Here is a 24,569-nt window from a genome sequence, read left to right as displayed (position 1 = left end):
TCCCGATCCTTCTGTGACCCTGCGGGACCTGAGGCCACGCTGACCCCGCGTGGGCTTCGCCCCGGTTTAGCCTCTGGAGCGATGTCCCTCAGCGGAACAGAACTTTAAAAGTCCTGATTTTGTGCGCCGTTGTTCCGCTGCTTGCCGGGAGCCGGCCCCTCCCCCCCGGGGTCTATCTTCCTGTTGCTTTGGATTCACTTCTCCGCCGGTCCTACCTTTCAGAAAGTGGTTGTTTTTCTGTTTCCAGAATTGCTGTTCTTCTCTTCCATCTGCCGATGGATTTGCAGGTGTTTGCAATCTTTAGAGAAGCTATCTAGCTGATCTCCGGCTAGCTGAAGTAGTCTCAGCCTGCTACTTCTCCACCATCTTGACGCCTCCAATTTTTTTTTTTTTTTAAGATAACTTTTTATTATGAAGGCGTTCGTGCATACTCCCAAGCAGGCAGAATAGGGTAGCGACCCCTGCCTTCTCATCCACCTGCAACAGCTCTCAGCTCGGGTCTTGTATTTCTGTCCATCACTCCCCATTCTCCCAGCCTCGCTCGCCCCTGGGTGATGCTGAACAAATCCCAGATGTGTTACTAAAATACTTAGAGAAGAACTACCTATAAGAGGAAAGGACTCTTCTTAAAGATCACAAGACCACCATTAGCACAATGTCCAGGTCTAGTCTGTTCAAATTTCCCTGCCTATAAAAACAGTGGAGTCTGGGGTGCCTGGGTGGCTCAGTTGGTTAAAGCCTCTGCCTTGGGCTCGGGTCATAATTCCAGGGTCCTGGGATAGAGCCCCACATTGGTCTCTGCTCAGCAGGGAACCTCTTTCCTCCTCTCTCTCTGCCTGCCTCTCTGCCTACTTCTGATCTCTCTCTGTGTCAAATAAATAAATAAAATTTTTAAAAACAAAGAAACAAACACTGGAGACTGAATCAGGACCCAAACAAGGTCTGGCCGGTGAATTTGGTTGACATTTGTCCTGTCTCATATGCAGAGTTGTGCCCCTTCCTCTTGCAGTTTATGGAGGGAACTGGCTTGCCTGTAGGGTTTCTCGGTTTGGGTTTTTGTCAAGTTTGCACCCCCCCACGTGTGTTTAGTATCTCTCTCCAGCCTTGTCTCCTACAGGCTGAGGGGTCGGTCTGGGGACTTACCCAGAAGCGGGTCTTTTGTTTCCAGTGGACAGCCGAGGTGGTGCCAGGCGCTTCCTGTTGCATCACCCCAGAAGGCACAGTTGTCTGTTTATGGTTTTAAGAGTGACCCCTGGGGACGCCTGGGTGGCTCAGTTGGTTAAGCAGCTGCCTTCGGCTCAGGTCATGATCCCAGCGTCCTGGGATCGAGTCCCACATCGGGCTTCTTGCTCAGCAGGGAGCCTGCTTCTCCCTCTGCCTCTGCCTGCCATTCTGTCTGCCTGTGCTCGCTCTCTCTCCCTCTCTCTCTCTGATAAATAAATAAAATTTAAAAAAAAAAAAAAAAAAAAAAAAAAAAGAGTGACCCCTGGTCTGAAGGGTTGTCATCCAACCCATCCTTCATAACGTCCCTCTCAGCTTTTCACGGAGGTTTTTAGCAGTTACTGCGTAAATCTGTTTTATCACTGGGAGTTGCAGAGTGGTGATAGTCCAGTTTTCTCATTCCTTCATTTACCCCAAATAATTCTAGAATTAGGCTTTCCCTTTTTCTGTGGCAGCCTGAGCAGACTCCTATAATATCATAGTCTGGGTGGTTTAAACAACAGATGTTTATTTTCAAAGTTCTGGAGACTCAAAGTCCAAGATCGAATGCCAACAGAGTTAGTTTCTGGTGAGGCCTTTCTTCCTGGCTTGCCAATGGCTGCCTTCTCTTTGTGCCCTCACAGGCTCTTCCCTGTGCAAACGCGGAGGGAGAGTGGGAGCCTGCTGTCTCTTACAAGGACACAGTCCTGTTGGATTAGGACCCACCCTTATGACCATCCTTACAACCTCGGTCACCTCCCACTTCCTTAAAAGCCTCCTCCAAATATGGCCATGTTCTGGGTTAGGGCTTCAACGTGAAATTTGAGGGGGACTTAATTCATTCCATAGCACCCCCTATCAGTTGTTGGCTTATGAGGTACTGCTTGTACAAGAAAGCTAAACATTTTTAAAAATTTTTAAATTTTTATTTTTTAAAGATTTTGGGAAAGCCAGCACGAGGTGGGGAGCCAGGAGGTGGGGAAAGGGGCAGGGCTCAATCCCAGGACCTGAGATCACAGCCCAAGCCAAAGGCAGACACTTAACTAACTGAACCACCCAGGCTCCCCTAAACTTTTTTTTTTTTTTTTTAAGTGGTCTCTGTTGGGCCCCTGGGTCGCTCAGTTGGTTAAGCATCTGCCTTTGGTTTGGGTCATGATCTCAGGGTCCTGGGATCAAGCCCCGCATCGGGCTCCCTGCTCAGTGGGGAGCCTGCTTCCCACCCCCATTCCTGCTCCCTGTGCTTATGTGCGCTTGCTTGCATGTGTGCACACTCTTTCTGTGTCAAATAAAAATTTTTTTTTTAAGATTTTACATATTTAAGATTTGACAGAGAGAGACAAAGCAAGAGAGGGCACAAAAGCAGGGGAAGTGGGAGAGGAAGGAGCAGGGAGCGCGATGTGGGGCTCAATCTGAGTACCCCGAGATCTTGGAGCCCCGAGTACCAACTGAGCTGAAGGCAGATGCTCAACGACTGAGCCACTCAGGCACCCCTCAAATAAAATCTTTAAAAAAAAAAAAAAAGCCTTTCATTATGGGAATTTTGAATGTAAGACTTTACACATGGCAGATGGCTAGGGCTTCACTGATCCTTTGACTACTTTCCTCTCTGCCTCTGACCAGGTTTTGTGATAAAACTCTGACGCATTATTCAGATGGAAAATACTTTGTTGTGTCCTTCACTCCTCTTTTGTTCTCTCTGTTTAGGAAGAGAAGAGACGCAAAACTACATCCAAAGAACCCAAAGAACCGTAAGAACTTGTTTTTGTCTTGGTTAAAGCAGGTTGTGTTAAAATTCTTTTTCTAGAAGGAAAGATAAAGAGGCTTTTAGTGAATTGCCAGAGCAGCCTTAGCTTAGCTTTGTGTCTGATTGGCTCTGTGAGCTCTGGACCCGAGCCCTGCCGAGGCAGCTGCCCTCTGGGTGGGAAGGGTGGGGAGGGGACCCAGCACCTTGCCCCAAGGCAGCAGCAATGCTGGTGGTGTTGGTAGATAAGGTGTAGCTTGGGTAGATTCTCACATGTTCTGGAAGGATTTAAAAAACCAAACCATCTTGTGCTTTATTCTCAGAATGGAGAAGAAAATGGCCCGAGCCAAAACAGTAGTGTCCTCCAAGGTAAACCTGAAGCCAGGGGTAACACCGGTGCTCCAGCGGTGGTGGGGTTGCCCAGCGCCCGCCCTCTGAGTTCTGTTTGTGTCCCTGCCCCAGACCAACCCTCTGCGGTGCGTGCAGTGCGGACAGTACCTGGACGACGCCGATCTGAAGTACGAGCAGCACCCTCCCGACGCGGTAAGTTCCGGCTCCGCCCCTCGGTCCTGGCTGGCCTCCGCTGCTGCCTAACGGCGGGCTGTCTCGCAGGTGGACGAGCCACAGCTGCTGACCAGCGAGAAGCTCTCCATCTTCGATGCCAACGAGTCTGGCTTTGAGAGCTACGAGGCTCTTCCCCAGCACAAACTGACCTGCTTCAGGTAACCGATGTGCTTCCGCTCCATAGCAAATCAGTGCTTCCCTGACGATGCCGAACTTCTTAAGGTCCCTGTGAAGTTGTCTGTTTTTGTGTTTTTCCCCCCTTCCCCCATCCTAGTGAAGTTCTTCAACACTTAACCTGTAACATTTCCTAAGTTGCTAACACTTCACGGGTAGGGTTGCCGTGTGGCTGGTTAAGACTATACGTGTTCAATCCTTGGTCTGTACCTGTCCTGAAGCGCGTTCAGATGCAGGCCAGCCATGTGCCGGGTACTGATCTCGGTGTTGGGGATGGAGCTGTGCAGGTCCCTGCTTTCCTGGGGGCAGAAACAACGTCCTCCCTGTCAGGTAGTGACAGCTACGGCAGATGGGAAAGGCGTGGCGAGCAGAGGGGGCGTGGGAGAAAGGAACGTGTCTGGATCTGCGGGTACCTGACTTGAGCAGAGCCCTTAGGGATCTGGAGACCGAGCTAGGGGGATGGCTGGGAAGGCCACCCCTGCCTGCGCACGCGGATGGCACAGCGCGTGCGACTCCGAGGTGGACCCCTGTTAGCTGTGGACGATGCCTGAGGCTGCTGTGGTGGGAGTTGAGGGAGCCGGGGGTCAGGGAGGGCGCTAGATCCTGCAGGGCTTTGCAGGCTGTGGCAGTGACCCCCGAGTTTTCTGCGTGAGGGTGTTGGCATCTGGACTGCACCTTTGGCAAGGTTCAGACAAACCTTTGAGGATGCGGAGTCTCCGTGTTCAGCACCCTGTGTTCCGTTCAGCCCCTTCTCGCTGCAGCTACTCTGAGGCTGTGCTTTGTGGGAAATGGCTTGATTCCAGGACTAGCCCAGGATTTCTTTCCGGCTGTGGCAGGTGCTTTTCCCCTTCCTGTGGGGTGCGGGGGCTGGAGGATGGCCTCCGTCACACCTGTTGCGAGCCTCAAGTGGGCATCACTTCCATAACACCTGTGAGCCCGAGCCTGTTAGGGGTTCTCCTGCCATCGGACAGGATCCCCAGTATGTTTCTTCTGCAGCACATTCCTGGCTTCCTGTGGTCGGTGGTCGGCTGTATCTTCCTCTCCAACACGATCAGGATCCTGATCTGTGTCAGGATTCTGTCCATCTACCTGTGATCTCTAGGCCTGGCCCTCACCTCGGCCACGGAAGCGTGCTGTGTTGATACCACCGACGTTCGTGCCCTTGTGTGTCTCTGCAGACCAGGGCTCGGGGAGCCTGCGCTGCTATAGTCAGGAGTGTCAGAGCTTGGGGGCTTGTGGCTGCCCCCTGGAGAGGGGTCTGCTGCAGCCTCCTTCCTGCACGGCAGGGAGGTGGCACTAAAGACATACTTCTCAGGGATAATATGCTCTTTAGCCTCGGGCCTTTGGAGCCAGACTGCCTGGGGTATTGAGGGACTCTGGTGACCTCTGGTACTTGGGCTGAAAGTGACAAATGGACACAAGTCCAGGGCGGGGTCCGCACTATGAACTAGTGGGTCCTGCCCCTGCCTGGAACTTAGAACTTCTCCCTGATGTCCCCTCTATCAGGAGAACCCCAGGAGTGGTTCAATCGGTTAAGCGGTTGCCTTCAGTTCAGGTTATGATCCCAGAGTTCTGGGATCGAGCCCCACATTGGGCTCCTGATTTGATGGAGAGCCTGCTTCTCTGCCTGCTGCTCCCCCTGCTTGTGCTGTCTCTCACTCTCTCACTCTATCTCAAATCAAATTTTTAATTTATTTTATTTTTTTTTTTTTTAATTATGATGTACATGTCTTTCTTTTTTTTTTTTTTTTTTTTTTAAAGATTTTATTTATTTATTTGACAGAGAGAGAGATCACAAGTAGGCAGAAAGGCAGGCAGAGAGAGAGAGAGAGGAGGAAGCAGGCTTCCTGCTGAGCAAAGAGCCCGATGCGGGACTCGATCCCAGGACCCTGAGATCATGACCTGAGCCGAAGGCAGCGGCTTAACCCACTGAGCCACCCAGGCGCCCCAAATTTTTAATTTAAAAAAAAAAAAAAAAAGACCCATGGGAAGCTTGTCTGGCTGGGTACTACTTTCCTCTTCTGTAGGTCCACGGTGTCCCGCTCTCCCTTGATGTGTGTCCACGCATCCCACCGGGCTGTAAGTCCGGAGAGCAGAGCTATGGCTCCTGTCTGTCTGTCATGCCTGTCGTGTAGTAGTGGAGTTCAGCTCAAGGTGTTCATGTTTTCACTTCTTAAGTTCTGTGAGATTTCACGATGAGGGTTTCTGGCCTCCAAGGGCCTACGCTCCGGGATCGCGGTGGAGGGTGGTTCTCCCCAGAGCCGCAGATGGCGTGTGGCCTGCCTGGGCCTTTGAGGAACAAGATGGTACCTCTGGGGCAGAAAGTAGTCGCTGAGGCCGGCATGAGCAGAAAGACCTACCCTCCCACCCCCACCCCACGCCACACACACACACCCTGATTTCTTCTGAAGTTTGACATTTGGGTGACAGGACTGTGGATGCTTTCAAGCTCGATATTTAACCATCTGAGTGAGCCAAAGTCTGTCCTTCCCATTATTTGTACTACTTTTATGCTGTTAATGTCGTATGCTGTATTACACTTTTTTTTTTTTTTTTTTTGGAGGTGAAACTCCTGTAGCACTGACCGTGTATAAATATTGTGAATAGGTAAATGCAGACAAACAGAGTGGGGAGTTGCCAGGGCAGGGAGGGAATAGAAGTAGTGTCTGCTTACCGGAGATGAGCTTCTCTCTGGGGCAGTGAAGAACATTTTGGAGCTAATGGAAGCAAGTGTTGCACGACCTTGAGTGGAACAGGCCCTAGACGTTAGCAATATGCTGAGGGAAGACGGAGTTACTCCTCCCCTATGAGGTTTCCTGTCCTCCCGCTGTAAAACTCCCTGATCCGGTGTCACCCCTGTAGACACCTAGGCCTGCAGGCATCAAGGTCCTTTTGATGCACAGGTGGGAGAGTCCGGTAGAACAGTTGGGGTGAGGACACTGTGGCGATCTAGTGTTCTGGCAACCAGAAGGGTAGGAGCCTAGGACTCGTGCCTGGTCCCGTCACCTTGGGTCTGCACGGAACTCTGTACGGCCACCTGCCTTCTCCGGCGGGCTGGTAACAGCTCTCTGTTGCCTGTCTAGCGTGTACTGCAAGCGCGGTCACATGTGCCCTATCGACACTGGCCTCATCGAGAAGAACATTGAACTCTTCTTCTCCGGTTACGCGAAGCCAATATATGATGATGACCCATCTCTCGAAGGTGAGTGGAATGCTCCGGGTTCTGTGTGGGACTGAGATCTGAAAAATGAAGCTCGCCTCCAAAGCAGTGCTCAGCTGGCGCTCTGCCCTCTTCAAGTTGGGACCGGGGACCGTGCTGCGGGCCGCTGCCAGCACCGCCTGTGGGCCCTGCGGGCTCCCCACTTCGTCTGTCAAGAACAGTCAGCTCGGGGGCACTCGGTGCCACTGGCCTTTCTGGGGTTTGGTGGGAGTCCTGGCTCTTAGTTCATTTTCAGGAAACTTTCTTTTTTTTTTTCTTAGGTGGTGTTAATGGCAAAAATCTTGGCCCCATAAACGAGTGGTGGATCACTGGCTTTGACGGGGGTGAAAAGGCGCTCATTGGCTTCAGCACTTGTAAGTATGTGGCTGCTTGGGGACTGTAACGGGATCCGAAGGGGCCTTCTTTCCTACCCTCCCTGGGGCTCACCTGGGCTCTGGTGGGATGCCTCAGGCTCACGGGAGCAGCAGCTGACTAACTTGTGTCTGTGTGGGAACAAGGTCGGGTTCCAACAGAATGACTTTTCCAGCTGGCTCTGGAACTGAGCCTCCAGTTAGCTGAAAGAACAGGTCCTATCCCTTTAGCTCAAACCCAAACTGAATTCCAAAATCAAAGATGAGCCGAAATAAGGCCACTTGGCCAGTCTCCTATTCTCTAGATGTCTTTAAGATTTTATTTAAGGAATCTCTATACCCAAGGTGGGGTTTGAAGTCATAACCTTGAGGTGGAGTTGTGTGCTCTCCCGAGGGAGCCAGCTGGGTGCCCCCATTGCCTGGCTGTCTCAGACCCACTTCTGAACAAGTTGACTCTGAATGTACTTTGCATTTTGGTGACTTTTGCATAGGGAACGACTTAGACTATTCCAGTCTTCACAGGCTCATCCCTGCTCTTTGGCTGTCATTGCCATTAGGTTCTAACCACTTTTTTTTTTTTTTAAGATTTTATTTATTTATTTGACAGAAAGAGATTACAAGTAGGCAGGAGAGAGGAAGGGAAGCAGGCTCCCTGCTGAGCAGAGAAACCCCCCCCCACCATGCGGGGCTCGATCCCCAGACCCTGGGATCATGACCTGAGCCGAAGGCAGAGGCTTTAACCCACTGAGCCACCCAGGCACCCCTCAAACCACTTTTTAAAATTTCCGCTTACTGCAGCTTTTGCTGAGTACATTCTGATGGACCCCAACCCTGAGTACGCGCCGCTGTTCAGTGTGATGCAGGAGAAGATCTACATAAGTAAGATTGTGGTCGAGTTCCTGCAGGGCAACCCAGACTCCACCTATGAAGACTTGATCAACAAGATTGAGGTGAGAGGCGCAGGGTCTTCGTGACCTGGGCTGCACGCCTGTTTATGGGCTGCATGGCATTTGCTTGAAAACTCACATCTAAGATGAGAAACTGTCTTTCGGTTTCATTAGAACAGTTTTGCTTAAGCCTAAGAGAAACTTCTGATGTTTTTCTTAAAGACCACTGTTCCTCCTTCTGTGCTCAACCTGAATCGATTCACAGAGGACTCTCTCCTTCGACACGCCCAGTTTGTGGTAGAACAAGTAGAGAGTTACGATGAGGCCGGGGACAGTGACGAGCAGCCCATCTTTCTGACCCCTTGCATGAGAGACCTGATCAAGTTGGCTGGGGTCACCCTTGGGAAAAGGTAAGGATGCGGCAGGAATAAAACTGAAGACACAAGACCAGCGAAGGTACAGTGTCCTGGGCACTTCTCCCCAGCCCCTAACACGATGGAAACCTCTGTCCCAGGAGAGCTGAAAGACGTCGGACCATTGGGCATTCTGCCAAAGAGAAGGACAAAGGTCCCACTAAAGCCACCACGACCAAGCTGGTCTACCAGATCTTCGACACTTTCTTCGCAGAGCAGATCGAAAAGGATGACAAAGAGGACAAGGAGAACGCCTTCAAACGCCGGCGGTGCGGCGTCTGTGAGGTAATCTCACGCGGGCCGGGCTGCCTGAGTAATCGGGAGCTTGAGACTCTCCCTGCTTGGACGTCACCCCTAAACCAGAGTCCGTTATCTGGGGGGGGTTGCATGCCCCACGGGACACACACATTGACCAGACAGCTGTGGAAAGAGGGGTGCTTGGGCACTTTGCTGCTAACGCCACGGTCACCAAAGAGTCTGGCCTCCTGTGGCATTGTTCCGCCTGGGTCGCACTGGGTGCAGAGGAAGGGATTACCCCACACGGAGGCGCTGCCGCTTCTGACGGGGAGGACACCCCCCTCACCCCCCGCCGGGAGCCTTCCTTGTCTCCCAGTGTAACTTTCCCAGGGAAGTGGAGATTTGAGGTCTTTTAAGAGCCCTCTCTTCTGCGAATTCTTACATCTGCCTCACTCAGGAGCTGGGGGTGAATCTCTCGGGTCACGTGGAGAGGTGGTGTTTTGGTGTCCACTGTGGGTATCCCTTGTCTTCCTGTCCTCCGCAGACATTGCATTTGGGGGGTGGGTTGTGTGTATTTTTGATTTGAGGGGTTTGTTTTCTTTCTTACCAATCCAAGTTCTGTGAGAACCCTGCACTGAGCGGTCTGTTGGTGCCATTTTCCTGATAGCATTTGCTCCCTGTGTTTGTCACAGTTTGGTAATTCCCACAGTGTTTCACACTTACTCGTCATATGTGTGGTGACCTGTGGCCAGTGATTGTCGTTTGCTGAAAGCTCAGATGATAGTTAACATATATTTAGCAGTAAAGTACTTTTTAAAAATATACTTTCTTTTATCTTTTTTTTTTAAGACCTAAAGCTAGTTAATAACACATTTAAAAGACTACACCGTAGTGTAAACATAACTTCCGTCTGCATTGGGAAACCAGAAACTTCATTCGGCTCATGTTACTGTGGTGGCCTGGAGTTGAGGTCCACCTGTATTTGACTTATTTTGGACAAAAACTCAAATGTGAAATGCCACAGCTGCCTTTAGAACCTCTGTTCATGCTGTCTGCTGGACTGCGCTTTTTTTGTTTGTTTGTTTCACAGGAATTCACACGTTCTTACCATTCTTTCGGTTTTACTTTTACATCTAGCACATGTATGTGCAATGTTCAAAGCGTCTTAAATACACACAGCTGGTGTTTGCACCTGTTCCGTGTTGATGTGGTTCTGTCTAGTTGACTCACTTAGATTATTAAATGGCGGGCGCCTGGGTGGCTCAGTGGTTAAGCCGCTGCTGCCTTCCGCTCAGGTCATGATCTCGGGGTCCTGGGATCGAGTCCCGCATCGGGCTCTCTGCTCGGCAGGGAGCCTGCTTCCCTCTCTCTCTCTCTCTCTCTCTGCCTGCCTCTCCATCTACTTGTGATTTCTCTCTGTCAAATAAATAAATAAAATCTTTAAAAAAAAAAAAAGATTATTAAATGGCATTTCGTTATATGAATATCCCAGCATTATCCCTGTTATAATGCTGTGGCAGTGTCCTTGAGTGAGGTCTCTTGTGACCGTCTCTATGTAGGAGCAGAATTGCTGGGGTGTGGGTTATGTTTCACTTCGGTCTAGAAAACTCCAGAGTGGTGGTGCTGGCTTACCCTTTGAGCATTGCTTTCTCTGCACTTGTCCCAACACATGTCCTGTTTTTTAAATTTGCTTGCCTGGAGGGTATGAATGGGATCTTGCTCTGGACTTCCTTCTCATACTTAACCTAATGAGGCTAAATACAATTTCTTAAAATTGTAATTCACCAAAAAAAAAAAAAAAAAAAAAAAAAAGATTGCCAATAGTTACTAATGGCCATTTCATTCACTTCTTAAAAATTTTTAGGTTTGTCAGCAGCCCGAATGTGGACAGTGCAAAGCCTGTAAAGATATGGTTAAGTTTGGTGGTAGCGGACGGAGCAAACAGGCTTGCCAAGAGAGGAGGTAGGTTTGGCTGACGCTGCTCTTGTGGCAGAGGAAAATGCCAGTCGATGGCAAGTGAGCTTGGCCCAGAACAGGTGGGCCAGGGTATCCGGAGCAGGCAGCTTTCCCTTATCTATCTTTGTCACCAGGCCTGTCCCATATATCTGACTACAAAAGCCCCAGTAGGTTTCACTTATAAAGGAGATGAGCTTATAACAAGTGACTTTACAGGTGCCCCAACATGGCCATGAAGGAGGCAGATGATGATGAAGAGGTCGATGACAATATTCCAGAGATGCCATCACCCAAAAAAATGCATCAGGGGAAGAAAAAGAAACAAAACAAGAACCGGATCTCTTGGGTTGGAGACGCTGTCAAGGTAATGCTGGAGACGATGGTCTTATTGTCACAGCTCTGAGAAAGTTGTCGCCCTGTGTGTCACTGCCACACCCCTTCAGCAGCCTGAGTCCTGGAGGAGAGAAACCTCCTCATTTGCCCCAGAGAGGAGCACAGCCAGTGGGAGAGGCCAGGGCCCTTGGCCATGCACCAGAAATGGTCTTTTGGGTTTTTTGTTTTTGTTTTTGTTTGCTTGTGTGCCCCAAACTCTGTTTTCCTAACATTTCAAAGTGGGCATGTGACACTGTCCTGGAGTGTCAGGCTGGTTCTCCATCAAAGCTTGTTTCAAAGAGAGCCACCACTGCCCCCTCTGGCCTGGGTGTGGGTGTTTGGTGACACTAGCAGATTGCCTCCCTGTCGTTCTGTGATTGTCTAAGGCACGACTTTTTTTTTTTTTTTTTTAAGATTTTATTTATTTATTAGACAGAGATCACAAGTAGGCAGAGAGGCAGGCGGGGTGGCGGGGGGAAGCAGGCTTGCCGCTGAGCAGAGAGCCTGATGCAGGGCTCGATCCCAGGACCCTGAGATCATGAGCTGAAGGCAGAGGCTTAACCCACTGAGCCACCCAGGTTCCCCTAAGGCACTACTTTTACCAAAGCTGGAGAGGTTCCCTTTTCTTTAGCATTGCTTCCTTGATGTCTGTAAGCCAAAGATCTGATATGTGACATGGGGCCTTCCCCTGCCAGATGCTGCTGTAAGCCTGGATGCGGCTAAGCCTCTGTCCTGTGTGCTGATCTTCCCTCCAGGATAGGAAAGGGGCATGTACTGTCCAGTGGGCGGAGAGTTGGAGGGAGGTTGGGGCCTTGGAGGCTTCCTGAGGAGGCAGCATCTGAGCGAGACCCTGAGGGTTGGCAAGGAGCCAGTCTCACAAAGATGTAGGGCAGAGGCAGGTCGGGGGCCCTGAGTTGGAAACTAGCTTTCCTGGTGGGAGAAGTAGGTCCTCGTGGTTGGCAGGAGTTGGGGGCAGGGTGTGGCCTTAGGACCTTGGCACGAGGAGCTGGGACCGGTGCCGTTTAAAGTCAAATGCTGGTGTCTGCTCTGCTGCCGGCACCGAAGGGAGGGGCTGATGAGGGCGAGTGCTCTTTGTGCAGACTTCCAGCTAAGGGAGGCAGATGTTTTCTGTAGTAACCAGGTCAGTAGAGCCTCGTGACTTAACAAAATTATTAGGAATTAGGCTTTTATGCAAAGTAATAGGAACAGGTAGGTCAAGCCGAGACTGGACCTTCAGACCCATCCTCACCTGAAATGAAGCTCTCGTTTTCAGACTGATGGGAAGAAGAGTTACTTTAAGAAGGTGTGCATCGACTCAGAAACCCTGGAAGTGGGGGACTGTGTTTCTGTTATTCCAGATGACTCCTCAAAACCGCTGTATTTGGCAAGGTTTGTGTCTTTTCCTTTGCTTGACTTCAGCACACGTTCTTAGACCACTAGCAGATGCTCATGTTCAGAGAGCAGCAGCGGCTCTTTGCTAGGCTAATTGCAGAAAGAAAATACAAGTTACCCTGAGTGGATTCAGTCTGGATTTGCCGGTCAAGTGCGTGCCTTTTTTCGGGCTCCAGGGTCACTGCGCTGTGGGAGGACAGCAGCAACGGGCAGATGTTCCATGCCCACTGGTTCTGCGCTGGGACAGACACGGTCCTCGGAGCCACGTCGGACCCCTTGGAGCTGTTCCTGGTGGACGAATGTGAGGACATGCAGCTTTCGTATATCCACAGCAAGGTGAAGGTCGTCTATAAAGCTCCGTCGGAGAACTGGGCCTTGGAGGTGAGTGCCCAGCGCCCCTCGCATGCCCTTCTCTCTCTGCGTGGGGTCGTGGCTGACACCAGGTCCTTGTGCTCAAAGGGAGGCATGGATCCCGAGGCTATGATAGCAGAGGATGACGGAAAGACCTACTTCTACCAGCTGTGGTATGATCAAGACTACGCCAGATTTGAGTCCCCTCCGAAAACCCAGCCGACCGAGGAGAACAAGTACAAGTGAGTGCCAGCCCGGCCGGCGGTGCTCCAGGGCCTGCGCGGCTCTGTGCGACCCTCCGACTCTCGCATGCTGCTGTCTGCCGGGCTTCTTTTTCCCCACTAACCGAAGATGGCCTGACTTGGTCACAGTTGCTTTAAGTGTGTGGACAGCCTGGGTGTGGAGTTCCCTTCATGAGAGGCTCTCCCGTCCAGGAGCAGAATGTGTGCTTCTGTGTACTTCTCGTCATCTGTGCTACAGACCTTGCACGTTTTCTCGTGTTTCTTAGAGGTTTTCTTCTGTGAGTGCTCCCTTTGATGCTGCTTTATTCTACCTGGTGACTGACTGCTCTTAGGGAGGCTTGCTTTTTAAGATTTTCTCATCTCAGTGCCCCACACCTTCCTTTATGGCCTCCGTGCCTCACTTGCTGGGACTCAGCATGGCTCCGGTGCCTCTCAGAGGCTGGGAGGGCCGCCTTGCATGCTTCTGGTGTTTGTCCTGTCAGCCTGCTGCTCCCTTGTGACTTGATCTCCAATGAGGGCCATTTCTAGCTCTCCTTTATGGGTTTATGGATGAGAAATAATGTTGAACTTTACCAGCAGGCTTTTCAGCCGATAGAGAATGGTCTGAGACTCCTTTGACTTGAGCTCTGACTGAACCACTCTGTGTTCTTGCTTGTGGTGTACTCTCCTTTCTGTTTGTCTTAGGGGTTTGGTTTGGTTTGGTTTTGCCTTTTTTATATCAACTACTCAAAAGTGGAATTGACTTGTCACTTTCTTGTGTTATATCTTGGGTCTCAAGTAAGTGTTTTCAAAGCGTGAACATAAACTACAGGGAAGCTATTTCCTGCAAATATTTGCAATATTTTCTGTTGGTCTTCAGAGTCTCTGGGCCTCTGGCTGCTCGTGCAGCTGCTGCCGAGCAGCTCAGGGCCTTTGTTTCTGTCCTTTGCTGCTTCAGGTTCTGTGTAAGCTGTGCCCGACTGGCTGAAATGAGGCAGAAAGAAATTCCCAGGGTCCTGGAACAGCTTGAGGACCTGGACACCCGGGTTCTCTACAGCTCGGCCACCAAGAACGGCATCCAGTATCGAGTGGGTGATGGCGTGTACCTCCTCCCCGAGGCCTTCACGTTCAAGTGAGTACCCGCTTTGCCCAGGGCAGGGCCGTGAGCTCTGGACGAGTATAGGGTTCGCTTCGCGATGTCCCCCAGCCTGGACCCCGAGGATTAGCTGCTGCCTAAACTGTCACTGTGGTATCTGTGGTGACCAGCAGTGGCGAGCCTTCCAGGGCAGAGTGAAGCTGTAAGCCTGATGGAAGCCCAAGGATGCACCGGCTAAGGGGTTGCTAAAGCGTGCTTTGGGGCCCTGCCTGGGAGATGAGACCATCTCCTCTTGGGCCCTATCGGTCCCATGGGAGGATGGTCTCGCCCACCGAGCTCTTAGGATGAAGTGAGTTGAACGGAAAGTACTTAGCCCAGTGCCTGGCCTAGAGTAAAACTGAACAAACAGGAGTTGCAAGCCCATTGACCAGGAAGGAGCAAGACCTCTTTCTGGGTCGGAGGTTGGGGCTCTTTGGGGACATTTCCACACTTGATCCAGTCTTTGTTCTAAGAATTAGCACATGGTTGCGTTGACAACCAGCACTTCCCAAGCTTCTCTGTTTTCCGGCTTGCGGTGGCATTTCTCTAAAGTCCCAGTTGAAACCCAGTCTTCACCCCTCCATTCAGTTACTCTGAATTACGGAGCACAGGGCAGGGGCCTTCCAGCCTTGTGCAGTGGCACCTGGAGCCCCCTTCAGCCCCGCTGTCCATGGTGCAGAGGGGAAGGTGCCTGAGTTGCTGTGTGTCCCGGTGCCCGCTGCACAGCACAGGTGTCCCCACAGGTGCTTGGGGGCACCCCTGGAGCCTGTCCAACTAAGGGGGCCTGGTGGGAAAGCATGGCAGCTGCCTTCCTGAATGGCAGCCTTGACAGCGTGCAGCCAGATCAGATGGCCAGTAGGCTGCATCTGGCTTGCCCAGACTGCGAGTCTCCGCCCTATGCCTTTCACAGCCTTGCTGCTCAGTCAGAACCTCAGTCGGCAGAGCACAGGTTATGCCTTGGGAACAAGCCGATAGACGGGAGGTTTCCTTCTTGCCCACACTGTGTCAATCATAGTTCAGCAGGGCACTTGTCCAGTTGGGTCACTCGGAGCTGAGCTGGTGGAACCACTACCTTCTCAGAGTTGCCGGTTTGAGTTTGAGTTGCCTTCTCAGAGTTTGAGCCAAGGGAAAGCGCCCCAGAGGCTCTCCTGGCAATTAAATATTCCCGCCTGGAAGTACCTGTATGTCCGTTCTCACACTTGTTGAGCAGGATGAGTCACATGCCAGGAAGTGCAGTCCTGCTGTGTGGCCGGGAGCTGGGCAGACTGCGACAGTGTCAGTAGCTATTGTAGCAAGTAGTGCATGGATGGAGAAGACTCAGTTTATTTTATTTTTTAAAGATTTCATTTATTTGAGAGCCACACGAGCAGATGAGATGGGGTGGGTGTCGGGGAGAAGCAGGCTCCCCGCTGAGCAAGGAGCCCGATACGGGGCTCAATCCTAGGACCCTGGGATCATGACCTGAGCTGAAGGCTGAGGCTTTAACCCACTGAGCCACCCAAGCGCCCCGAGGATGCTCATTTTAAACTATATGGGTGAGATTTAATCATTCTCTAAGTCTCAGGGCACCTAGCTGCATTAGTTTATAAGGTGTTTGAGCTAAGTAGTAGTTGTTACTGGCTGTTGAGGAAGGCCGAGGTCATTGCTTTTTGTGGTCTCACGTTCAGTTACACGTAATCCTTGCTTCTCTGCAGCATCAAGCTGTCCAGTCCCGTAAAACGCCCGCGGAAGGAGCCTGTGGACGAAGATCTGTATCCAGAACACTACCGGAAGTACTCGGATTACATCAAAGGCAGTAACCTGGATGCTCCTGAGCCATATCGAATTGGCCGAATAAAAGAAATCTTTTGTATCAAGAAGAGCAATGGCAGGCCCAACGAGACTGATATCAAGATCAGAATCAACAAATTTTATAGGTTGGTGAAGGCCTCTGCTCTTCCGGGAGGCAGCAGTCTTTCTAGAAGTCTGAAATGGGGTCATAACAGTGGTATTTTAAGACCTTGGTAAAGGTAGCTGTTTCTCTAAGTGTTTCTGATTATTTATCTGGTGGGTGATGACAGTGACTTAATTCTATTTCATAGCCTTGCTTTAGACCTTTGTTTTACAGTGACAAAGTTCTCTGCCCCAGATCCTTACGCAGAAGTCAAGTGTATGACAAAGTCAGGGATGGAATGTCCTGGGCTCTGCCATCTATTTAGGATTGTCTGAATTCTGCCCCTTCCCATCTCCCCTCCCCATTCTGTCTTCCTGTTCTTCCCAGGTGCCCCTTCCTGTTTCTGGGGTTCCCGCTGTCTGTTCTTTTCCCAAGTTCTTGGCTTCACTAAGTCTGCTTCTGGGATCCTAGTAACTCGTAGTGGTTAGGAGCTAACCTGAAAATAATCAGAGATGGGTATAAGGTTGTTTCACTTAATTAATGTATATCAAAGACTTTTTAAAGCCTTTGTAATAATCATTTATATTAGCAGAAAAGAAACGAGAAGTCTGGCTAGGATAAGAGAAGAAAGCTCTAGATGCTTAATGGGCAGCGGGCAGCTATTGTTCATGGTAAAGGAGCCAGCACATCATTCCCTGAGGTCATGGCAAGGAATCACACTCAGTTGGTTGTGCCGATGAAGGGGGATAGAACTCAAGCTGAACTAACGGGGTTGTGGTCTTAACCTGTTGGTTTTCTGAGCACCCCCAGAAATGTGGTGCCGTTTAATTCTTTGTTAGTTAACAGCAAGAGAGAATTGCTAACCAAGACGCTTCCATTTTCAGGCCAGAGAACACCCACAAGTCTACCCCAGCAAGCTACCACGCAGACATCAACCTGCTTTACTGGAGCGATGAGGAGGTGGTCGTGGACTTCAAGGCCGTGCAGGGCCGCTGCACTGTGGAGTACGGGGAGGACCTGCCTGGGGGCCTCCAGGACTTCTCCGCAGGGGGGCCGGACCGCTTCTACTTCCTTGAGGTGGTACTCTGCACTGGCTGGAGGGAGGGGCTTCAGGTCAAAGTCCCAGCCCCCAAGAATGCTGTGGAATTACTCAGAGTATGAATCTGCGGTGTTCGAGTTCTTCTGGAACTTACATATCTTTCAGCCAGAAGTAACGTTTGAGAGTCCTTATGCATCTACAATGCATTTGGAGACTAGTAGGTGGCCTGTGCTAGCCCTGTCAGTGCCTTAATATGAGCTACAGAAAGGTGCCCCTTTGCCTGGTGGACTTAGTCCTGCCCCTCGGTCCCTTCATTCAGGGGTCTGTGGCCGGGTGAGGTGTGTACCACTGAGCACTGGTGACCGAGAAGGGATCTGGGAGTCTGTCAATGAAGCTAATCACTTTTGAGCTGTTTGAGCGTGCCTTTTCCTGCGTTAGGTCATCTGAAGTTGGTCCACGCCTGTTTCCTTCAGGTGGCCCTGTGGGTGGCCCAGTTGTCACTTTGCCTATTTTTAGAATGAGTAGGCCAGGTACTTAGGGTAGCAGGAGTTCCAGTGTTGGCCCCATAAAATGTTTATATTGTAGAACTCCCCTCCCCCCCTGCTTTCAGCATAATAAAATCGAAGTATTCTTATTAATGGCTAATTGCTTGTGGCCGTAATTAGGGAGAAATTAAGTGGATCTTTATCAGATTAACTTAAATTCCCTTCGTTAGAAAAGGGACCAGTGTATTTCTCTGCCAGACGGTTGTGGTTTTGTCCTTCTTAGGCCTATAATGCGAAGAACAAAAGCTTTGAAGATCCTCCAAACCATGCCCGCAGCCCTGGAAATAAAGGGAAAGGGAAGGGTAAAGGTATGTCATTATTCCACACGGATCTCGAGTCTGTCTTACGTAATTCGGGAACTCATGAGTCCTTTGGTATGAAAACACAGCTTCTGCTGTTAGCTTGTTCTTTGCTGTGAATTCAAAATGAGGGTTTAAGGAGAGCAGGTGAGGGCTCTGACCTAATTTGTGGCCTGTCTCTTCCAGGGAAGGGCAGGGCAAAGTCTCAGACATGTGAGCCGAGCGAGCCAGAGACCGAAATTAAACTGCCTAAGCTTCGGACCTTGGATGTGTTTTCCGGCTGTGGGGGCTTGTCAGAAGGCTTCCACCAAGCAGGTACGCACCGTGAGAGTCTGTTTGCACAACTAGTCAAACTGGATGAGGCAGGTTCTACCGGGAAGACGTTTCTGGCTCTGGTCACAGTTCTGCCTCCAGTGTGATTCGAGGGGATGCTTCGCACACATTTGTCCTTGTATGTCCCAGGCATCTCGGAAACACTGTGGGCCATCGAGATGTGGGATCCTGCGGCCCAGGCATTTCGGCTCAACAATCCCGGGTCCACGGTGTTCACGGAGGACTGCAATGTACTGCTGAAGCTGGTCATGGCCGGGGAGGCGACCAACTCCCGGGGTCAGAAGCTGCCTCAGAAGGGAGACGTGGAGATGCTGTGCGGTGGGCCGCCTTGCCAAGGGTTTAGTGGCATGAACCGCTTCAACTCTCGGACCTACTCCAAGTTCAAGAACTCCCTGGTGGTTTCCTTTCTCAGGTAAACAGAGTAGAAGCCCCTGTGGTCAGCACTGCCTGAGGGTGGCTGGCATGCCCGCTGCAGGCCGCACGGGCAAGGGCCCAGCCTCTGCCTCCAGGGAGCTGGTGGCTGGCTTCTCGGCAGAGAGACTTGAGAGTCGGCGGTTGTAGCTTCTGGTAGAGGGGGTCTTCTGTGGTGCGTGAGGATGACCCCCCCGTGGTCTCTGCCACCTCCCACAGCTACTGTGACTACTACCGGCCCCGCTACTTCCTGCTGGAGAACGTGCGGAACTTCGTCTCCTTCAAGCGCTCCATGGTCCTGAAGCTCACTCTCCGCTGCCTGGTCCGCATGGGCTACCAGTGCACCTTCGGCGTGCTGCAGGTGGGCGGCCTGGGCGGGCGGCACACGGGGGTCCCCGGCGGCGGCGGCAGATGGTTTCTAATGAAAGCAGAGTTGAACGGGACAGGCCTGTAACACGGTAACCCGTGCCACTGAGCGCGGGCAAGGTGGCGGTTGGGACACGGATCCGGCACGCCTGGAAGTCCACTTCCTTCTTAGGGCCTTGAGAGTCGCGTCCTCTGGTGCCCTTGGCGGGGGGCGAGTGTCTCCAGCCCCTTTCTCTTGAGAGGGAAGGGTGGTGGCCAGCCCAGAGCTCTGGGGAGCAGTTAGATCCCCGTAGGGGGTGGGTAAGCTGGAAGTGCAGAGCTAAACCGCCAGCACTCGCAGCGGTCTCTCGGGTGAAGGAGCGCGCGTACACACCGCAGGGGCGGGGGGTGGTCGTACTCCAGTGAGCGACGGGCAGCTTTGTCTGCGTGGACAGAGGCTGTGGGTGAAAAGCGGCTAGTCTGTGTGTACCTGTTCAGTAACTGACAGCATAACGACAGCCGAAGCAGTGCTCAAAAATGGGGAGAAAGTCTGGCTGGGAGGCAGTGAGGTAGTGCCTGCATGAGCGAGGCGCTGGGCTGCCCCTGGCCCGCACCCCCCGTGTCCAGCGTCCGTGGGTCGTGGGTTCACCCACCAAACCGAGAGCGCGGAGATCACGGGATCCTGTGCAGAGCTCTCGGAAAAGCTGGCTGTAGTTGCTGGCATGCTTTACTCCCGTCCGTCTTCAGGGACTAATGGCCTTGGCATGGTCTCTCCTGTCTTTCGTCTGGTCCTACTTAACTCTTGTTGGGAGCAAACCTGCTGAGTTAAGTAGGGGCCGGTTGGAGGCGCCCGCCTGAGTGTGTGTGTCCCGCGTGCTCTGCAGGCTGGTCAGTACGGCGTGGCCCAGACGCGGAGGCGGGCCATCATCCTGGCTGCGGCCCCCGGAGAGCAGCTTCCCCTGTTCCCAGAGCCGCTGCACGTGTTCGCGCCGCGGGCCTGCCAGCTGAGCGTCGTGGTGGACGACAAGAAGTTCGTCAGCAACATCACCAGGTGGGAGCCCGCGTGCCCCGCCGTGTCGCGGTGCTTGTTCCCTGGCCGGTGGGGTGTTGGCGGGTCTTTGGAGAGGCCTGAGCTGAGAATGTGTTAGCGCAGGCAGCGAGGTGCCGGCCTCCCGCACGAGCGCTTCATCTCCTCTGGTCTTGCTTTGACCTCGGGATGAGGGCTGCACGCGGGGCAGCCGCTGGACCTGGCCGTCATCGGGAGCAGAACTCGTAGTACAGCTTATCCTCTTCGTATGCTCGCGGCCTTGGGCAGCTCTTTGACTTCTGAGCTAGGTTGTCCTCCTTGGAGGGGGCAGTGCCAGCCCCCAGGAAATGGCACCAATAACGTGAGGGACAGTCGTGGCCTGGGTTCCCAGGTTGTCAGTGGTCTGCTGTGCTGTTGCAGGTTAAGCTCGGGCCCGTTCCGGACCATCACCGTGCGGGACACCATGTCTGACCTCCCTGAGGTCCGGAACGGAGCTTCGTCCCTTGAGATCTTGTACAACGGGGAGCCTCAGTCCTGGTTCCAGAGGCAGCTCAGGGGCGCACAGTACCAGCCCATCCTCAGGGACCACATCTGTAAGGTAACAGCGCCCTGCCAGAGCAGGGCCAGCCTGGTTGGACCAGTGGCCTCATGAGAGTGGAACATGTGCTTGGAGCCCAGCCAGGGCTTGGGGTGGGAGGCGGGATCTGAGCCTGACCCCTTCCAGTTCAGCCCAGATCCGTGTCCTCTCAGCTGGTTCCCACCCTCCTCTCCTGCCTCCTGCTTTTCTTCCTGCCCCTGCCGTCCATGCGCCCTGCAGCAGGGCTCGACCACTGCCCCCTCGGACTGACCTCGTCTCTTCTGCCCATGTTCTGTGTGTTCTCCCAGATACACCAGCTCTTCCTCTGGGTGGTTCTCTGATCATGTGGGGCCCTGCTCACCGGTCACCACCTCACAGAAGCCCTCTCAGCTTGCCCTAAGCTGTCCCTCACCTGTTCTCCCCCATGCTGTTCCACGTCCCTGCTTTGCTACCTCCATGGCACGTGCAGTCCCCAGGCTGTTGATTTGGGCTACCGTTTTTCTCCCACGAAGGGATACAGACCCCTCGGGGGTTTCCGGGCACTGTGGTGTTTCCAGCACTGAGAATCATGGCATCCAGTCTCCCACGGGTGCTTCATGCTCCCTGACTGAAGTGACAGCTGGGCCCTGCTGCACTTTTTCAGGACATGAGTGCGTTGGTGGCGGCCCGCATGCGGCACATCCCTCTGGCGCCCGGCTCCGACTGGCGCGACCTGCCGAATATCGAGGTGCGGCTCTCCGACGGCACCATGGCCAGGAAGCTGCGCTACACGTACCACGACAAGAAGAACGGCTGCAGCAGCACCGGGGCCCTCCGCGGGGTCTGCTCCTGCGTGGAAGGTCGGGACCCTGCCGGTGCCCAGGGTGGGACTTCCCTTGGGTTTACCTTGACCTTGAATCACAACCCCTCAGCCCCCTTAGCTTCTGATGGCCTGCAGCAGTCCGGGGGCTCCCGGCCGGAGATGCCAGGGACTGCCGCTCATGGACCTGGGCAAGGCACAGACAGCCCCGCCCTGGGCGTCCCTGCTGTAAATAGGTGCTGAGTGCACGCTGTGTGTGTGTCTGGGGACTGTCGCTGCTCTGTCCCTCCCGTTCCATAACCGCAGTCTCATCGCGCGGCCCTCTCTTCCAGCGGGCAAAGCCTGCGACTCTGCAGCTAGACAGTTCAACACCCTCATCCCCTGGTGCTTGCCCCACACCGGGAACAGGCACAACCACTGGGCCGGCCTCTACGGACGGCTGGAGTGGGACGGCTTCTTCAGCACGACTGTCACCAACCCTGAGCCCATGGGCAAGCAGGTAGGGCTGGGTGCCGGGGTCATGCTGGGAGGGGACAGAGGCATGGGCTCGCGGGTGGGGGCGGCCCAAGGGAGGCTGGCGCTCCTCTCCGCCTCTGTGCTGACGGAGACGGGCTGGGCCATCAAGCCTAAGGCTGGAGTTTCCGATGGGGCGGGTGGGCCTAGGCTTGTTCCCCTTCCCCACCTCACGTCTCGCCCCCAGGGCCGCGTTCTCCACCCCGAGCAGCACCGCGTCGTGAGTGTGCGGGAGTGTGCCCGCTCCCAGGGCTTCCCGGACACCTACCGGCTGTTCGGCAACATCCTCGATAAGCACCGGCAGGTCAGTGGGGAGTGGGACCGGACCTGCTTTTCCTCTGGCCTTGAGCAGGGACCAAATGACACCACGTGGCCCTGATGGCATAGGCCTGCCAGTCTGACCAGGGGGCAGGGTATGTGAGTGGAGAGCAGGACTCACATGGTCCCTTCTGAGGGGACACCGAGCAGCCAATTGGCCTCAGTATTCCCAGGCAGGGGATGCCAGGATGGAGGGACCCTAGGGCCCAGGGTGCTCGCAGGCCAGGCTGTTTGTTGAGCACGTTGGTTGCTGTTTACAGCTCTGAGGCAGGTTTAGCCCAAAGGAAAGTTCCGGGGCACTGAAATTCAGTGAGGGAGAGGGAGGAAACGTGCAGTGGTGGAAACCCACACTTGCTAAGTAAGGGTGGGAAGGAACCCGCTGTCCCTCGCTGATGCTCAGGGTGTTGAGCTAGCTGTTTCTTAAATGGATTTTCGTCTAAGAAACGCCTGTGCATTGCTCACAAAGCCAACAGCGCCTGCGCTTCTAGCAGAAACCTCCTGCCTCCCCCCACCACCCAAGTCCTGCTGTCTAGAAACAACCCCTCTTGGCCGGAAGTGGAGCACGGTGCATCCGCATCTGGCTGAGTTTTTCTGAAGCCCTTTAAAGGCCCCTTTTCTGTGGGTGGGTCTTGACACGGGGTTTCAGGTGTGAAGATGGGCTGGTTGGAGGGTCCCAGAGCCATCAAGGTAGAAGGGCTTCGGAAGCCCATGTGAGCAGGAGACCTGGGCTTTCGTGCCCTCGTCACTGTTCTGACAAGAGGCAGGTGCTGACCCCCGTCGTGCCAAGCCAGGCATCTCCCTCCTTCCCTCCTGCAGGTGGGTAACGCTGTGCCGCCGCCTCTGGCCAAAGCCATTGGCTTGGAGATCAAGCGCTGTATGTTGGCCAAAGCTCGAGAGAGTGCCTCAGGTACGGTGCGGGGCCGTGTGATTGGCTCTGGGCCCTTTCCTCGGGCCTCCCCGTGGCCTGGCTCAGACGCTGGCCAGGGCGGCCTGGGAATCCCTGGGAGTCCCTGGGAGCAGTCTCACTGAATGTCCCTTCCGAGCTGCTGCCGCTGCCTGTGTGGTGCGCGATCAGCAGGGACACCTGGCTGCTGTCACAGCCCTTGGTTTCGGCCCGTTTATGTTGCTTAGCGTCCCACACTGCATGTGTCCTCTGCAGTGACTTCCCTTTTTATGTCCCTTCAGTTAAAACCAAGGAAGAGGAGTCTGCTAAGGACTAGTCTTGCCCTCCTGTCGCCCTCGTTTCTGGCACCAGGGATCCCCAACATGCACTGATGTTGTATTTTTAACATGTCAATCTGTCAGTTCAAATGTGTCGTTCACGGTGTTTGTGGCCTTGGCTGACATGAAGCTGTTCTGTGAGGTTTGCTTATCGACTAATGACTTAGTGATCAAAGTGTGCCGTACTTTGTGCATTCTGGATTTTAAAAGTTTTTTATTCTGCGTTGTATCAAATCTACCACTGTATGAGTGGAAATTAAGACTTTATGTAGTTTTTATATGTTGTAATATTTCTTCAAATAAATCTCTCCTATAAACCACCCTGGCTGGTGACTTGTGATTTCCGAGGGGATTCCGGCTGACTCGCAGCCGCATCTGGGTGTGCATGGGCTCCTCGGGGCTGAAGGGGACTCCACAGAGTGGTCAGGCAGAAGTTAGATCACTCCCAGGGTGCAGTGTCCATGCTTGGGGTGGGGGTCAACTTGCGACAGGTATGGCCAAGGAGACGCAAGTGGAATTTGTTAGTGTGGCTTCCAGGAAAGCCTTTTAAGGGAGCAGTCTTCATTGGCCTTCCCAAGCATAGCCTTTCTTTGCTCTGGAATGGAAGGGGATGCCTGGTGGCACAGCAGCCATCTTGTGACTATGAGGATAGAAGCCCTGTGTAGTGGATGGTGGAGAAAGAAGAGTGGCTTGGAGCCCTGGCCTGGTGCCCACAGACAAACTAAATTTTTTAGGTAGGCTTCCTGGGCATTCAGCCTAATTCAGTCCTACCGAATTCTAAGACAGACCTTTCCTTTGGTTTGTCTTTGGGAAAGGACTTGCTATAAAACGCCAACAAGGGCGCCTGGGTGGCTCAGTGGGTTAAGCCGCTGCCTTAGGCTCGGGTCATGATCTCAGGGTCCTGGGATTGAGTCCCGCATCGGGCTCTCTGCTCAGCAGGGGGCCTGCTTCCCTTCCTCTCTCTCTGCCTGCCTCTCTGCCTACTGTGATCTCTCTCTGTCAAATAAATAAAATCTTTAAAAAAAAAAAAAAAAAAAAGGCCAACAAAGCAGAAGG

General features: G+C 53.0%; 1 protein-coding gene across 3 annotated transcripts in view; it reads left to right on the top strand.

The window, feature by feature from the left end:
- Positions 1-23,833, top strand: part of DNMT1 (DNA methyltransferase 1) — a 56,242-nt gene extending 32,409 nt beyond the window's left edge. For all 3 annotated transcript variants that reach the window (XM_059388968.1, XM_059388966.1, XM_059388967.1), the window contains 28 exons: positions 2,905-2,948; positions 3,265-3,310; positions 3,404-3,484; positions 3,554-3,663; positions 6,763-6,881; positions 7,160-7,252; positions 8,048-8,199; positions 8,359-8,546; positions 8,651-8,834; positions 10,651-10,748; positions 10,959-11,106; positions 12,388-12,503; positions 12,683-12,887; positions 12,966-13,099; positions 14,037-14,210; positions 15,908-16,129; positions 16,971-17,163; positions 17,894-17,978; positions 18,156-18,284; positions 18,432-18,714; positions 18,933-19,074; positions 19,943-20,109; positions 20,506-20,683; positions 21,306-21,501; positions 21,794-21,960; positions 22,162-22,278; positions 23,109-23,199; positions 23,478-23,833. In XM_059388968.1, the coding sequence (XP_059244951.1) occupies positions 2,905-2,948; positions 3,265-3,310; positions 3,404-3,484; positions 3,554-3,663; positions 6,763-6,881; positions 7,160-7,252; positions 8,048-8,199; positions 8,359-8,546; positions 8,651-8,834; positions 10,651-10,748; positions 10,959-11,106; positions 12,388-12,503; positions 12,683-12,887; positions 12,966-13,099; positions 14,037-14,210; positions 15,908-16,129; positions 16,971-17,163; positions 17,894-17,978; positions 18,156-18,284; positions 18,432-18,714; positions 18,933-19,074; positions 19,943-20,109; positions 20,506-20,683; positions 21,306-21,501; positions 21,794-21,960; positions 22,162-22,278; positions 23,109-23,199; positions 23,478-23,512 (3,897 nt within the window). In that variant the 3' untranslated portion in view covers positions 23,513-23,833. The remainder of the gene's footprint in view (positions 1-2,904; positions 2,949-3,264; positions 3,311-3,403; positions 3,485-3,553; positions 3,664-6,762; positions 6,882-7,159; positions 7,253-8,047; positions 8,200-8,358; positions 8,547-8,650; positions 8,835-10,650; positions 10,749-10,958; positions 11,107-12,387; positions 12,504-12,682; positions 12,888-12,965; positions 13,100-14,036; positions 14,211-15,907; positions 16,130-16,970; positions 17,164-17,893; positions 17,979-18,155; positions 18,285-18,431; positions 18,715-18,932; positions 19,075-19,942; positions 20,110-20,505; positions 20,684-21,305; positions 21,502-21,793; positions 21,961-22,161; positions 22,279-23,108; positions 23,200-23,477) is intronic.
- Positions 23,834-24,569: the final 736 nt, after the last annotated feature.

The sequence above is a fragment of the Mustela nigripes genome, chromosome 2 (assembly GCF_022355385.1).
Source record: "Mustela nigripes isolate SB6536 chromosome 2, MUSNIG.SB6536, whole genome shotgun sequence".
Classification (NCBI taxonomy): Eukaryota; Metazoa; Chordata; class Mammalia; order Carnivora; family Mustelidae; genus Mustela; species Mustela nigripes.
Note: the sequence above shows the minus strand (reverse complement) of the source record. Positions and strands in the feature narration are given on the sequence as shown.